Source organism: Ranitomeya variabilis, chromosome 3 (assembly GCF_051348905.1).
Source record: "Ranitomeya variabilis isolate aRanVar5 chromosome 3, aRanVar5.hap1, whole genome shotgun sequence".
NCBI lineage: Eukaryota > Metazoa > Chordata > Amphibia > Anura > Dendrobatidae > Ranitomeya > Ranitomeya variabilis.
This window is the reverse complement of record NC_135234.1, coordinates 655,908,701-655,925,080: the sequence shown is the minus strand read 5'-3', so window position 1 is coordinate 655,925,080 and position 16,380 is coordinate 655,908,701. Positions and strand designations below refer to the sequence as shown.

Genomic DNA, 16,380 nt, shown 5'->3' with positions numbered 1-16,380 from the left:
TTTCATAGTTTGTATTGACTGAGCAGTAATAAAATATGTTGACTTTTATTTTTGAATGATTCCATTTTTTATATTTTTTTAATATTTGTAAAACATTTTTCTTTTCATTTTCACGATTCTCAGCTGTTAGATGCACATGCCAGCTGTATAGCACAGCTGGCTTTTGCCCTGTATGGAGCCAACCAATCTTGAGAGTCCACTCCATACACCACCACCCAATATTAGAATGCATGTGTAGGTCACATGTCGGAAAGGGGTTAATAAAATAGTACTGCTATGAACACTGCTTTATTTTTTGCTCCATATTTCTGTTCTGATTCATTTTAGAATATGCTGTATTAATATAAGAAATTAAACTCTGTTGTTTTGATACTTGGCTCCAAATCCACGACTTTCCTGCATAGAGCTGTAGTTGATAAAATTCTACCTACCTGGAGCCACTAGCAGGAGGAGCTCACTGCATACAGATGATAGTTCTGCTGATATACTGTAGAACTCATTGGAAACTGTATAAATATACAGTAAGCGCCTACTAGTGTCAAGTAGCCGAACTTACTCCACGAGTCACATCCCTATCATTGTAGCTAGAATAATCTGGAGAATATTTTCTATTGGGTGTCTGACATTTGCCCTCATATACAGGTTATTACACTTCTACTGAAAGCTTTAAGGCTGACTTCAAGGAGATGTGGTTTGGATTATACACGCGCACAAAAGGACCCCCTGGACTCCTCTGGATTTGAACACATTTTTCATGGTAAGAAGAGACATATGGTAATAATAAACTCCCAAACAAATTCCCTCATAATACACTTGGAGCTTTGGTGGGACACCCTAGGTCATGGGTGGGCAATTAACTTTTTCAAGGGGCCAGATTAGAAACTAGGACTCTTGTGGAGGAAAGAATCGGAAGGCTGACCTTAAAGGGAACCTGTCACCCCAAAATCGAAGGTGAGCTAAGCCCACCGGCATCAGGGGCTTATCATTCTGTAATGCTGTAGATAAGCCCCTGATGTATCCTGAAAGATGAGAAAAAGAGGTTAGATTATACTCACACAGGGGCAGTCCCGCTGCGGTCCGGTCTGATGGGCATCACGGTCCGATCCGGGGCACCCCATCTTCTTACGATGACGTCCTCTTCTTGTATTCATGCTGCAGCTCCAGCGCAGGCGTACTTTGTCTGCCCTGTTGAGGGCAGAGCAAAGTACTGCAGTGCGCAGGGAAAGGTCAGAGAGGCCCAGCGCCTGCACACTGCAGTACTTTGCTCTGCCCTCAACAGGGCAGACAAAGTACGCCTGCGCCGCAGCGTGAAGACAAGAAGAGGACGTCATCCTATGAAGATGGGAGGCGCTGGACCGCGACGCCCATCGGATCGGACTGCCCCCTTAGGTGAGTATAATCCAACCTCTTTAAAAGAGGTCATGAAGCCTTACGCTGAAGAGGATCTGCCCTTTCAATGGGTGTTTCAACAAGACAACCACTCTAAACACACCAGTAAACAATGAAAATCTTGATTCCAGTCCAACAGAATTAGGGTATGGAGTGGCCAGCAATCCCTGGACCTTAATCTGATAGAACACTTGTGGGGTGACATTAAAAATGCCCTTTCTGAGGCAAAACCAATAAATGCCAAACAATTGTGGGATGTAGTCCAAGAATCGTGGGCTGGAATAACAGGTCACATGGGGCCAGAAGTTGGTTGACTCTATACAACATACTTGTACATCTGAAGCAGTTCTAAACCAAGCTGTGGGTATACAACTAAATATTAGGTTAGTGATTCCCAGGAATGCTAAATTCACAAAAAAGTACATATCATGAGTTTGTAAAGACAAATGCGGACTCTGCTATTTTTTTTAGAAAGCCCATTGTTCATGTTTTGTCTCTCCTCTTATCTATTCCTCTTCATGTTTTGAACTAACAAAACCAAAGAAAAAGCAATGTGTGCATATGCCCTAATGAAAACAAATAAGTATAAAAAGCAAGTGCAATAAATAATTAACATAGGGTATTTAGTAAACACTGTTTTTGATAAAAAAAAGCATAAAGCTGTTCCACCACGACAAGGTATACCCAATTGGGACAGTAACTACACTCTCTAATGTTAAAACCTACCTAGTGTAAATAGTGGCAGAGAGTAACCATGTCCCAACCGGACACCCACCTTTGAAGGGACTATATATGAACTGCCCAGCTCAGTGAAAAGGGGGCAACACCGTATTTACACTGAATACAAAAATATTGAAGAAAAACAAAAAACTGAGCTGAAGTATGACTTGAAAACATGCATGATGTAAAGGCACGTTCACACTGGCCATAGAAACAAGCAAAACCAAAGAAAAAGCAATGTGTGCATATACCCTAATGAAAATAAATAAGTAAAAAAAGCAAGTGCATTGCATAATTAACATAGGGTATTTAGTAAACACTGTTTTTGATTAAAAAAAAAACATAAAGCTGTCCCACCGTGACAAGGTGTACCCAATTGGGACAGTAATTACACTCTCTAATGTTAAAACCAACCTAGTGTGAATAGTGGCAGAGAGTAACCAGGTCCCAACTGGACTAGAAAATGGTGTGCAATGTTCCCAATGCATGGAAATAAAAACTAGTATAAAATTTTTTTGATTAACTCATGTTTTTGAACACACTGCTGTTATTTTGAACACTACTGTAATATACAAGTGCTTCTCACAAAATTAGAATATCAACAAAAAGTTAATTTATTTCAGTTCTTCAATACAAAAAGTGAAATTATAATAATAATATAATATATGAATATTATATAGAGTCATTACAAACAGAGTGATCTATTTCAAGTGTTTATTTCTGTTAATGTTGATGATTATGGCTTACAGCCAATGAAAACCCAAAAGTCGTTATTTCAGAAAATTAGAATAATTAACAAAAAACACTTGCAAACCTAAGTGTTTAGATAGGTCCCTTAGTCTGTTTCAGTAAGCTTCACATTCATGGGGAAGACTGCTGACTTGACAGATGTCCAGAAGGCAGTCATTGACACACTCCACAAGCAGGGTAAGCAGAAATGGTCATTGCTAAAGAAGCTGGCTATTCACAGAGTGCTGTATCCAAGAATATAAATGGAAAGTTGAGTGGAAGGAAAAAGTGTGGTAGAAAAAGGTGCACAAGCAACTGGGATAACCGCAGTCTTGAAAGAATTGTTAAGAAAACGCTTTTCAAAAATTTGAGGAAGATTCACAGGGAGTGGACTGCTGTTGGAGTCATTGCATTCATTGCATCAAGAGCCACCACACACACACATATCCAGGACATGGGCTACAAGTGTCACATTCCTTGTGTCAAGCCACTCATGACCAATAGACAACGCCAGAAGTGTCTAAGAAGAAAAAGAACTGGACTGTTGCTCAGTGGTCCAAGGTGTTGTTTTCAGATGAAAGTAAATTTTGCATTTCATTTGGAAATCAGGGTTCCAGAGTCTGGAGGAAGAGTGGAGAGGCCACAATCCAAGTTACTTGAGGTCTAGTGTGACGTTTCCACAATCAGTGATGGTTTGGGGACCCATGTCATCTGCTGGTGTAGGTCCACTGTGTTTTATCAAGACCAAAGTCAGCGCAGCCGTCTACCAGGAAATTTTAGAGCACTTCATGCTTCCCTTTGCCGACAAGCTTTTTGGAGATGGAAATTTCCTTCTCCAGCAGGACTTGGCACTTGTCCACACTGCCCAAAGTACCGATACCTGGTTTATACTGTAAATAACAGTATCACTGTGCTCTTGATTGGCCAGCAAACTTGCCTGACCTTAACCTCATAGAGAATCTATGGGGTATTGTCAAGAGGAAGATGAGAGACACCAGACCCAACAATACAGACGAGCTGAAGGCTGCTATCAAAGTAACCTGGGCTTCCATAACACCTCAGCAGTGCCACAGGCTGATCGCCTCCATGTCACGCAGCATTGATGCAGTAATTGATGCAAAAGGAGCCCCGACCAAGTATTGAGTGCATTTACTGAACATACATTTCAGTAGGCCAACGTTTCGGATTTTAAAATCATTTTTCAACCTGATATTATAAAGTATTGTAATTTACTGAGATAATGACTTTTGGGTTTTCATTGGCTGTAAGCCATAATAATCAACATTAACAGAAATAAACACTTGAAATAGATCACTCTGTATGTAATGACTCTATATATGAGTTTCACTTTTTGTATTGAAGAACTGAAATAAATTAACTTTGTGATGATATTCTAATTTGTCAGAAGCACCTGTACTACAAATGGGAGAAAAAAATGTTGCGAAGTGGAATGGACAAAAAAAAAATCCCAATTCTGCTATTCATTGAATTGCATAATTATGGCATTTAATATGTAATACAAATAACATATAAACTGTATTATATGTGTCAGTGCAATTGCGGTGTTTACAATTTTTTTTTTTTCTGGTTTACTACTTAAAAAAACACATTTGATTGGTTGCGCCATATTTGATTGGTAGCGCCATGTGCTGAGACCCATAACTTTTAGGATCAATGTCTCAAATAGTCAGTGAGCGTTCATCTTCTGAGGCCTGGTACTTTAGAATTCTAGGATGCTAAATGAGTGGTTAATTGGTAAAATGTGATTCTTGATCTATTAATCTATAAGGCTGGTGTCTCACATTCGCCTTTCACTGGTCTGTGATGTATGGACTGGCCGTGGGTCTCCTTGTGTATGCTTATGAGACTCTTGAATCCGGGACATTAGATATGAGATCAGTCTTTTTACTCTTGTCAGTTCTCAGATAAAAAAAAAGGATATGTGAAGCTGACAAAAGAGACATGTTAGTGATTGGTGATCTCTGTACACAGGTGAGATCGACAGTGGGAAGATTTCCGGATTCCACAGCTGGATTCAGTTCTACCAGCAAGAAAAATCTGGAGAGATCAACTATCTGAGTTACAGTGCAGATGGTCCAGTGAGTATCTGTCTTCATGTAACAATTGTATACTTTCCTTCACTGTCTCTTTCTGCACAGAAGTAGCTCTTTGGCGCTGTTCACATGATGCTTACATTTGGTGTATACACTAGAAATGTTTTTTATTACACCCATTAATCAGAGGTGTCCTTTTACCATACCTTAAGGTAGGATGTGCCAACATAACTTCTTTTCCACTGTATTGAAAAGATAAGTTTGACTACGCTTTTCAATAGACAGACATCAGACAAAGAAATGCTACGCTCCGGTTAGTCATGAGTGATTTTCTTTCTGTAATGTTTATGTGATGTTTCAGTTTGAAAATCTCAATGAAAAAATTAGTCTTAAAAAAACATATACGATATTCTCTTTTGTACTTACAGCTCCTATGCAGATCCATGAATCTTCAGGAATATTACTATAGATTTTAACCCATTGGCAACATTCGTCATATATGTATGGCAGAACGGTGCACTGTTTATACTTCAGTCTAAGGATACTTTCACACTAGCGTCGTACGACGCACGTCGCAATGCGTCGTTATGCAGAAAAAACGCATCCTGCAAAGTTGCCCGCAGGATGCATTTTTTCTCCATAGACTTATACATAGCGACGCATTGCGACGGAGTGCCACACATCATGTTTTGGCGGACCGTTGGCACAAAAAAACGTTCCATGTAACGTTTTTTTGTGCTTCGTGTCCGCCATTTCCGACCACGCATGTGCGGCCGGAACTCCGCCCCCTCCCCCCGGACATTACAGTGGGGCAGCGGATGCGTTGAAAAACTGCATCCGCGGCCCCCGTTGTGCATAATTAACACACTGTCCGTCGGTACATCGGCCGACGGTTTGCGATGGCCCGTACCGACGGACTAGTGTGAAAGTAGCCTAAGAAGCCATACAGCCTTAGTGCCGACTGTGTTATACAGCCTGCATTGAAGACTATCTGAGCTAGTTCCAAAAGGAACAGTTTAACCTTTAAAATGCCATGGTCCAGCTTGATAAGGGCCTTTAATATGCCTTCAGCAATACATCTGATACAAACACGTAATGATGGATTGCCACAGCAACTTGTCTGTCATGATAAAGCTCCTATGAAGTGCGAAGTACAGCATTAACTTCACAATACATTGCAGTACTGCAGTATATCTTAAGGAAACTAATAAGAAAAGTGAAACCCATTGAAATATATATATACTTTATATACTTTATATACCTTGTGCCAGTCATTACACTGGCTACCCATCCACTCCAGAATCCAGTACAAAACTACTACCCTCATCCACAAAGCACTCCATGGCTCAGCACCACCCTACATCTCCTCTCTGGTCTCAGTCTACCACCCTACCCGTGCCCTCCGCTCCGCTAATGACCTCAGGTTAGCATCCTCAATAATCAGAACCTCCCACTCCCGTCTCCAAGACTTTACACGTGCTGCGCCGATTCTTTGGAACGCACTACCTAGGTTAATACGATTAATCCCCAATCCCCACAGTTTTAAGCGTGCCCTAAAAACGCATTTGTTCAGACTGGCCTACCGCCTCAACGCATTAACCTAACTATCCCTGTGTGGCCTATTAAAAATAGAAAACAAAACAAAACACATAATCAGGTTCCTTGCCTCGTGTTCTCATACACTTTATGCAGTTAATAGCCCTCTGTGTCTGTACTGCTACATACTTAGGCTGTTAACTGGTTCATGCAGCTTTACATGAACACCCGAGCCTTACACTATGGCTGGTCCAAATAACTAAAGCAATTGTTACCATCCACCTCTCGTGTCTCCCCTTTTCCTCATAGTTTGTAAGCTTGCGAGCAGGGCCCTCATTCCTCCTGGTATCTATTTTGAACTGTGATTTCTGTTATGCTGTAATGTCTATTGTCTGTACAAGTCCCCTCTATAAGTTGTAAAGCGCTGCGGAATATGTTGGCGCTATATAAATAAAAATTATTATTATTATTATATTATATACTGTAGGGAAACAGGAGGTAAAGTCCTGAATGGCAGGTTTGTGTCACCGAGTTGGATGGCCTCGGTGATGTAAGTCCTGGAGGAAAGTATACCACTAACAATAGATTACTGAGAGGATTTTTTTGTGGACCTGATTTTGGGACAGGGATTTAAAAGCGACCAAAAGAGCCTGGGTGGGAAAGGTTGCTCCCATACACTCCAGCTCAGGGTTTGCTCGTCCAATAGCAGGCAACTGACCTAGCTCAGCAATGTCTGTGGTATTTGTAGAGAAAAGAGCATTAGTGGTGGACAGTCTCTGCCAGGGCCTGAGTGGTGGATATAAAACTAATTGGATGAGACTGTTTTTAACTATTTTCCCTAGACAGTGAAGCACTGGTTTGTTATTCATTTGTTCTGGAAAACTGCTGTTGTTTCTTTTAATTTGAACGCTGTGGAACTTTATGAAATATAATAAATCTTACATTATTTGACACAACAACCCGGTGTCTGTGTGTACCCTAACGGCTGCCGGAGAGCTTGAATCTACTACAATACACATATATATATATATTATTTATTTTTTAAATCAACACCTTTTTCCCTTACATAAATAGCAAAATATATTAAAAAAATAATAATGTATTTTGTATCGCTGCACAAATATTTGCCTGAACTTATAACATATATAAAATTATTTAGCCCATATGGTGAACTTCAGTCCAGTGCTCCTTCAGTTTGTCTTCTTACCTGGCCAACTATGCAATTGAATTCCAATCCAAGGATTGACAAAGGTATGCTATGGTTAAAACGTTGCCAGGTATTATTGCTATGTGCTATGAAGGATGGAATATACCCTAAGTTTTTCCTGGAAAAGAAAAATGTCTGCAGTCTCAGATTCTTAGAATCCCATATGGAGAACATTGAAACAAAAAAAAAAAAGAAAACTTGTGATTTTTTTTTTTTGGGGGGGGGAAGAAGAGTCACCAAAAAATGGGTATAATAAAAAGATCAGAAAGTTTTACGGTCCCCAAAATGATACAATAAAAACTACAACTCACACCACAAATAATTAAGCCCTTAGCAGGTCTGTCCACAAGAAAGTAAAAATTTTATGGCTCTGAAAATATGGCGTTGTATAAATTTGGTGCCACCATAATTGTACTAACCCATAGAACAAAGTTACCAGGTCATTTTTGCTGAGAAGTGAATGTAAGCACAAAAATCAACAAAACTTTGGCGAAATTGCTGTTTTTTCTTTTTCTCTATATCTCCGTACTTGGATTATTCAGTATGATCTATGGTAAAAACTACTATGGCATCAAAACTACAACTCCATATAAAAAGCAAGCCCTCATACAGCTATGTAGATATAACTCTTGAATGGCATGGAGAGAAAAAAATGGGCACATCTCCAAATGGTTAAAGTCATATTTGTCAATATAAAAATAAAAAAGTTCTAGGCAGTTTATCAGTATTTGTGCAAAATCAATGATAATACCTAGTCAACAAGACCCAAGATGTCTCAAGTATGTTTTAATGTTTTGGGTTTTTTTACATTTTCAGTGGTCAGGCTATCCTGATACCTATGGACTTCAGTTCAAGTGGGCTACATACCTGAAAACCCTGGGGTCATTGTTTCTAGGAACCAGCCCAGAGTTTGACTTTGCGGTGTTTACTCTGTGTTACGTAACACGACCAGATAGTCAGTAAGTATATCATGTCCAGATGTCTGACTATTATAGAACCTTAGATATCCTAAGAAGGTCAAATAATTGAAAGGAAGTTATCACATATGTACCTTATATAGCCTACAAAAATACTCCCATGAAACACATATATATTTAAATCAGTAACTCTTTATTTAGACAAGTATACAACAAAAAGGACTGAATACAGACTTTTTTTTAACTTTTGCCATGCTTCAATAGCCTCCATAGGAGACTAGAAGCTGGAACAACTCGATCGGCTCTGCTACATAGAGGCGAAGGTCACATTGCCTCTATGTAGTAGATTTGCTGACTTTCTATGAGCGCCGACCACTGGGTGGCACTCACAGCAATCCGGTAGTGACAACCATAGAAGTCTCCAGGAGACCTCGGGTTGTCATTCTGACACACCAGTGACCCGCGATCACGTGACACGGGTCACCGGTGTGCGTATTTCTGGCACAATTGCCGGAAGTGCCATTTAAATGCCACTGGCAGCGTTTGACAGCGGCATTTAACTAGTTAATAGCCTGGGTGGATCACGAATCCACCTGCGGCTATTGCGGGCACATGTCAGCTGTACAAAACAGCTGACATGTCCCCAGAAAGATGTGGGCTCGCCGCCGGAGCCCACATCAAAGAGAGGGAGACCGACATTGGCGTACTATTATGTCTGATGTTGGAAAGGGGTTAAATTGACATATGCATATATACATTCTCAAATACCCTCTATAGATGTGATTAAATCTCTACTTAGCGGTGTCAAAAGGTATTAACCCTCAATGTAAGGGAGAGAATATATACACTCACTGGCCACTTTATTAGGTACACCTGTCCAACTTCTTGTTAACACTTAATTTCTAATCAGCCAATCACATGGCGGCAACTCAGTGCATTTAGGCATGTAGACATGGTCAAGACAATCTCCTGCAGTTCAAACCGAGCATCAGTATGGGGAAGAAAGGGGATTTGAGTGCCTTTGAACGTGGCATGGTTGTTGGTGCCAGAAGGGCTGGTCTGAGTATTTCAGAAACTGCTGATCTACTGGGATTTTCACGCACAACCATCTCTAGGGTTTACAGAGAATGGTCCGAAAAAGAAAAAAAATCCAGTGAGCGGCAGTTCTGTGGGCGGAAATGCCTTGTTGATGCCAGAGGTCAGAGGAGAATGGGCAGACTGGTTCGAGCTGATAGAAAGGCAACAGTGACTCAAATCACCACCCGTTACAACCAAGGTAGGCCTAAGAGCATCTCTGAACGCACAGTGCGTCGAACTTTGAGGCAGATGGGCTACAGCAGCAGAAGACCACACCGGGTACCACTCCTTTCAGCTAAGAACAGGAAACTGAGGCTACAATTTGTACAAGCTCATCGAAATTGGACAGTAGAAGATTGGAAAAACGTTGCTTGGTCTGATGAGTCTTGATTTCTGCTGCGACATTCGGATGGTAGGGTCAGAATTTGGAGTAAACAACATGAAAGCATGGATCCATCCTGCCTTGTATGGAGCATCTTTGGGATGTGCAGCCGACAAATCTGCGGCAACTGTGTGATGCCATCATGTCAATATGGACCAAAATCTCTGAGGAATGCTTCCAGCACCTTGTTGAATCTATGCCACGAAGAATTGAGGTAGTTCTGAAGGCAAAAGGGGGTCCAACCTGTTACTAGCATGGTGTACCTAATAAAGTGGCCGGTGAGTGTACTGTATGTACATATATAAATGTAATAGAAAATTAGTGGTTATGTCCACGTCAGGGAAAGTGCCAGTACTCACATAATAAGAAATTATAGTGCAAATGCATATTAATGAGCTTCCACTAAGGGTAAAAAGGCATCTCCCCGGCACAGGACAACCAAACATTTCAAAGAAAATGATGCATGTAATGCAATATAATTACCAGCCTGGACCCTCTATCATACGTTTTTCCAGATGCTTCCTCAGAAAGGGTATGCAGGGTGGGTCAATATGAGATGCTAATATACACAAGTGCTCCCAATCAAAAATGTACCCATCACCTGATCAGCTGTAAGTTGGCGCACTCATAGTTCACCCACGCTACCACTCACTGGGTGCAGCATCCAAGTCACCCATTGACATGCCTACCATTACCATGAGGTAGTGATGCATGCAATGTGGGCAGAGTCAGTGCACGGTCAGGTGGACATGTCACCCGGATGACGGCGACGCTGAGCTCACACAGAGCAAATACAAAGCTGTCAGGTGTTGCGTCCCAGATAGGCGGAAGTAGCTTGATGTCACAGCATCCCATAACACATACCACAGGGTGGGAAGGACTTGTAGTCTTGGCGCCCAGGACGCTGCATATGAAGATCGCGTATCATAGTGTGTCAGAGTGTGCAGACTGCCATGGTAGCCGCAATGTGAGCAAGGGACTCCAAATTTGCATAGATCAGTTAGTAGGATAAGGGGGAGATGGAAAAAGTCAGCTCACCGGTACTCATTGCGTTCAAAGGTCAAGTCACGCACAGAGCCATTCTGATCAAAGGCGTAGTCAAATGCAGGTAGGAAAACGGAGTTGTCTCCAGTGATTGATTAAAATTTCAATTTTATTTAGATAATTTTTAAGAACATAGTCTCAGACTTGTACAGCTCATGGGGGCCCTGGTTATCAACCAACGTGTTTTGACCTACCAGGTCTTACACATGGTGTGAATATGGTCCCTCATCGTGATAGTTATATATAAACAAACATAAAGGTGACAGGTGAAAACATTAAAATCATTAGGCTAACAGGTAGATGTTCACTGCCCTATTAACCCTAATAATGACAGCACAAAGTGATGTCATTCAAAGAATTTGCAAAAACAAATAGTCACATTGTAACATACCATCTGTAAACACGATAATACACCTTACTGCAATAAATATTGTGGTAATAAAAATAGTTTGAAAACCTGTCAAAATCAAGAATAAATTAGGACTAACGAAAAATTATAATAAAGATTATTCATACACAGTTGATACCATATAAGAAATCATTCATGCTGTAATTTTAAGTCCAACCATTTATTCCAACCTAGCGGTACCCTGGTCTGCAATTTAAAGATTCAAAAGGACTCATGATTCAGTACTTCATGCCTAAAATCACCTCCTGTGTGCGATTTAAATACTTTTTCTATGGCAGTAACTAGTGATGAGCGAGTATACTCGTTGCTCGGGTTTTCCCGAGCACGTTCGGGTGGTCTCCGAGTATTTGTTAGTGCTCGGAGATTTAGTTTTCTAGCCTCAGCTGCATGATTTATGGCTGCTGGACAGGCTGAATACATGTGGGGGTTGCCTGGTTTTTAGGGAATTCCCACATGTACTGAGCCTGTCCAGCAGCCATAAATCATGCAGCTGAGGAGAGAAAACTAAATCTCCGAGCACTAACAAATACTCGGAGACCACCCAAGCGTGCTCTGGAAAACCCGAGCAATGAGTATACTCGCTCATCACTAGCAGTAACCTTTAGGGTGTTGGTATTACTAGTATGTACCAATCTGCAATGGTTAGACACAGCTGAAATACCATAGGTAGCTGCATTAGCTGCTTCAGAAAGATGTTTTCTGATTCTCTTTTTTAGACGTCCAATTGTTCACCCCACATATTGTAACCCACATACATTGCACTCTATAAGATAAATCACACCCTCTGAGTTACAATTCATATAAGATTTTATGGGGTAAGATAACCCCGTCACACTTGATTAAATTTTTTTCGTTTTTTGCAGATAATTACACATTTTGCAAGGGTGGTGTCCACATTTGTAAAACGTTTGTAGGTTAATACTTCCTTCATTACTCAAAAATAGGCTGGGGAATAAAATATCTCCCAAAGAAGGAGCCTTTTTAGCCACAAAACGTACATTGGTATCTTTTAAAACTTGTGCAAGTTTAACATCACTATGCAAGATGGGGATGTATTTTTTGGTGATGTTAATAATATCATTATATTGTGGACTAAATTCAGTGGTAAAATGTATTGAGAACAAAGTATAATTATTTTTTTTAAATAATGTTAGTGTGTTTTCTGCAGGACACTATTGAGAGAGGCTCAGAACTACTATTACCACCATTCAATAGTGATTTTCTGTCTAATTTGTTCACCATACTACTTGCCTTTGTCACCGTCCAATTTGGGAAACCCCTGTCTCTAAGTCTACATATAGCCATGTCTCTTTCTTTTTCAAATGTACTTGTAAACATACAATTTCTTTTTAATCTGATAAATTCTCCCACTGGAATATTAGTTGTAACATGTTTGGGGTGACAAGAGTGAGCTTCCAAAATGGAATTACTGTCTGTGGGTTTTCTATAAGGAGATTATCACTCTATATGTAGTGGGATCTGCAGTCAGTGTAATGTCAAGGTAGTTGATGGAAGAATTTGACATAGGAATTGTAAACACTAAATTGAAGTCATTGCTATTAATGTAGTTAGTAAAATCCGTAATCTCTCCAACTGCACCAAATAATGATCAGATCATTAATATAGCGACCAAAGAATTGTAGTCTATTGATGAAGGGATTATTATTATCGTTGAAAATATATCTTTCCTCCCACACCGCTACTGTAATGTTAGCTAACGAGGGGGAACACTTACCCCCATACTAACCCCCTGTTTCTGCAAAAAAAATTGTCCAACAAAAGAAGAATAATTGTGAGTGAGTATAAAATAAACCACATCTACAATAAATGATTGAACTTCTTCCCTATAGGTACTGTACCTATCCGAAAAAATAGGAAAGACTACTGATAATGGTATGGTGAGAAATAGATGAATACAGACTCACTACATCACACGACACCCAAGTATATTCAGAAGACCATTGGTAACCATCCAGAGCAGAAATTACCATTCTGGTTTTGCCACTTTGGGGCAGGTGATAGATCTTCCACATGGAAAATAGCCCATCTTTGACTTTTTGATCCAAAGGCATTCTCAATCTTCTTACTCTGGTAAAAGCTCCTTACCAGGGTGTCCCTTAGATTTTGTGATCTCCTACAGGTGATAGTAGGTCTATCTCGCATGTAGTTCTTCAAAATAGTATCAGAAGACAAGATCGACCAAAATTTGTCAAGAACTGCTCCCATGAGGGCCCATTTACTGTTATATTGTGTAATAAATCTTACTTCATGATCAATAGATAATAGTTGCTTTCATTTCGATTTAAAAGGGTCCTTCCTTGTTGTAACACATGCCCTTCTGAACTCTTTTCTGATAGTATGTTGACTATATGCCCATTCTCTGAATCTTCTGGACAAATCACGTGCCTGTTCAAAAAAACATAGAATCCCAGAAAAATTCCTTTGGATCCTTAGGTGCTGTCCAATGGGTATGTTTCGAATTAGTGGTTGAAAGTGAGAAGATCCTGAACATAGCAGGGCATTGAGTGCTGTGTCCTTATGAAAGGTCTCAGTTTGTAGTACATTATTTTCATCTTTCTAGATGGAAAGATAAAAAAATCTATATTCATATTCTGAAGTTTATCTCCTTTTTAATTGTTTTTATATTTAGTCCTTTTTGTCATATACTTGTCTAAATAAAGATTTACTGATTTAAATATAAATGTGTTTCATGGGGGTATTATAAAACCTTCTTGCACTGCTGTAGTTACTGAATATTCTCATTTTATTTTTTAGGTGCTCCGTCAAAATGGGTGGCCAGACTTTGAAGATACAAACGTACACGTGGGCCAACTTAACATATGGAAATGGCAAGAGATATGTGGCATCTTCTTACCCAGTCGTTTAGATAGAACAGTCTTACCCATTTGCAAATAAAATCTTTCCTCTGCAAATATTCTGTCAGCTGTTTGTTTTCAATGTTACTGTTAGGCTGATTGGAAACACGTCTGAGTGGACCTCAACCAGGTAACCTGTTTACATCTAAGGAGCGCTCACTAATTAAAGTGTGTGTAGTAGGCACCTAAGCAAATGGTCAGGCTATTACTGAATAAAATTCACTATACAAAGACCAAGACCGATATTAACGCCATACAGTGGCCGTATGGTGCTAGATACCAGTCCTTCAGACAATATAAGAGATTATAGTGCAGATATTTTAGGTGACTTACAGGAAACCTTCCTGATGGAGTCTGTTATGAACTGGTGGTTTAGGAGCAACATGGGACGTGCTCTGGAGGAGGTGGTACCTGTACTGACCGCAGTTCCTGAGCTTAACACAACACTAGAAGTAGCCGTGGGATGTTCCTGTCACTCCCTAGACACCTCGTCACAGCCGGAAGACTAACTACCCCTAAAGATAGAAACAGGAAAGCTATCTTGCCTCAGAGAAAATTCCCAAAGGACAGACAGCCCCCCACAAATATTGACTGTGAGTGGAGAGGGAAATGACATACACAGAATGAAACTAGGATGTAGCAAAGGAGGCCAATCTAGCTAGATAGATAGAACAGGACAGAATGCTGTGCGGTCAGTATTAAAAACTAGAAAAATCCATCACAGAGTTTACAAAAATCTCCACACCGGTGCGGAGGGTAAATCTGCTTCCCAGAGCTTCCAGCTTAACTGAATAAATCCATACTGACAAGCTGGACTAGAAAAAAAACATAGAATGTGCTGAACGATTAAGTCCACAACAAGTGGAAAGCAAAAGAACAAAGCAAGGACTTATCTTTGCTGAACTGGTCAGAATATCAGGGAAATCAAAGAGAGATGTGAATCCAAGCAGGAACCATTGACAACTGGCCCTAGCTGAAGGATAGAGCCAGGATAAATAGCCGAGCCAGAATAGACGATCAGTGGAAGCAGCTGCTGACTGCTAAATCCAAGGAGCAGCAGTTCCACTTAAATCCACCGGAGGGAGCCCAAGAGCAGAACTCACAAAAGTGCCACTTACAACCACCGGAGGGAGCCCAAGAGCGGAATTCACAACAGTACCCCCCTTGAGGAGGGGTCACCGAACCCACACCAGAGCCCCCAGGCCGATCAGGACGAGCCAAGTGAAAGGCACGAACCAAATCGGCGGCATGGACATCGGAGGCAACAACCCAAGAATTATCCTCCTGGCCATAACCCTTCCACTTGACAAGATACTGAAGCCTCCGCCTCGAAAAACGAGAATCCAAAATTTTCTCCACCACATATTCCAACTCCCCATCAACCAGCAGGAGGATCCACAGAGGGAACAACGGGCACCACATATCTCCGCAACAAAGATCTATGGAAAACATTATGGATGGCAAAAGAGGCTGGAAGGGCCAAACGAAAAGATACCGGATTGATAATCTCAGAAATCTTATAAGGACCAATAAACCGAGGTTTGAACTTAGTGGAAGAAACCTTCAAAGGAACATGACGAGAAGATAAGCAGACTAAATCCCCCACCCGAAGCCGGGGACCAACACACCGACGGCGGTTAGCAAAATGTTGAGCCTTTTCCTGAGACAACGTCAAATTGTCTACCACATGAGTCCAAATCTGCTGTAACCTGTCCACCACAGAATCCACACCAGGACAATCAGAAGGCTCAACCTGCCCCGAAGAAAAACGAGGATGAAAACCAAAATTACAAAAGAAAGGCGAAACCAAAGTAGCCGAACTAGCCCGATTATTAAGGGCAAACTCGGCCAACGGCAAGAAAGCCACCCAATCATCCTGATCAGCAGACACAAAGCATCTCAAATAGGTTTCCAAGGTCTGATTAGTTCGCTCAGTTTGGCCATTTGTCTGAGGATGGAACGCCGAAGAAAAAGACAAATCAATGCCCATGCTAGCACAAAAGGCGCGCCAAAACCTAGAAACAAACTGGGAACCTCTGT

General features: G+C 40.8%; 1 protein-coding gene across 1 annotated transcript in view; it reads left to right on the top strand.

The window, feature by feature from the left end:
- LOC143818468 (uridylate-specific endoribonuclease D-like) overlaps positions 1-14,388 on the top strand; it is a 41,789-nt gene extending 27,401 nt beyond the window's left edge. Inside the window, 5 exon segments of the mRNA XM_077299763.1 lie at positions 643-719; positions 721-757; positions 4,831-4,937; positions 8,452-8,594; positions 14,240-14,388. Of these exon segments, the coding sequence (XP_077155878.1) occupies positions 643-719; positions 721-757; positions 4,831-4,937; positions 8,452-8,594; positions 14,240-14,351 (476 nt within the window). The 3' untranslated portion in view covers positions 14,352-14,388.
- The last annotated feature ends 1,992 nt before the right edge of the window (positions 14,389-16,380 follow it).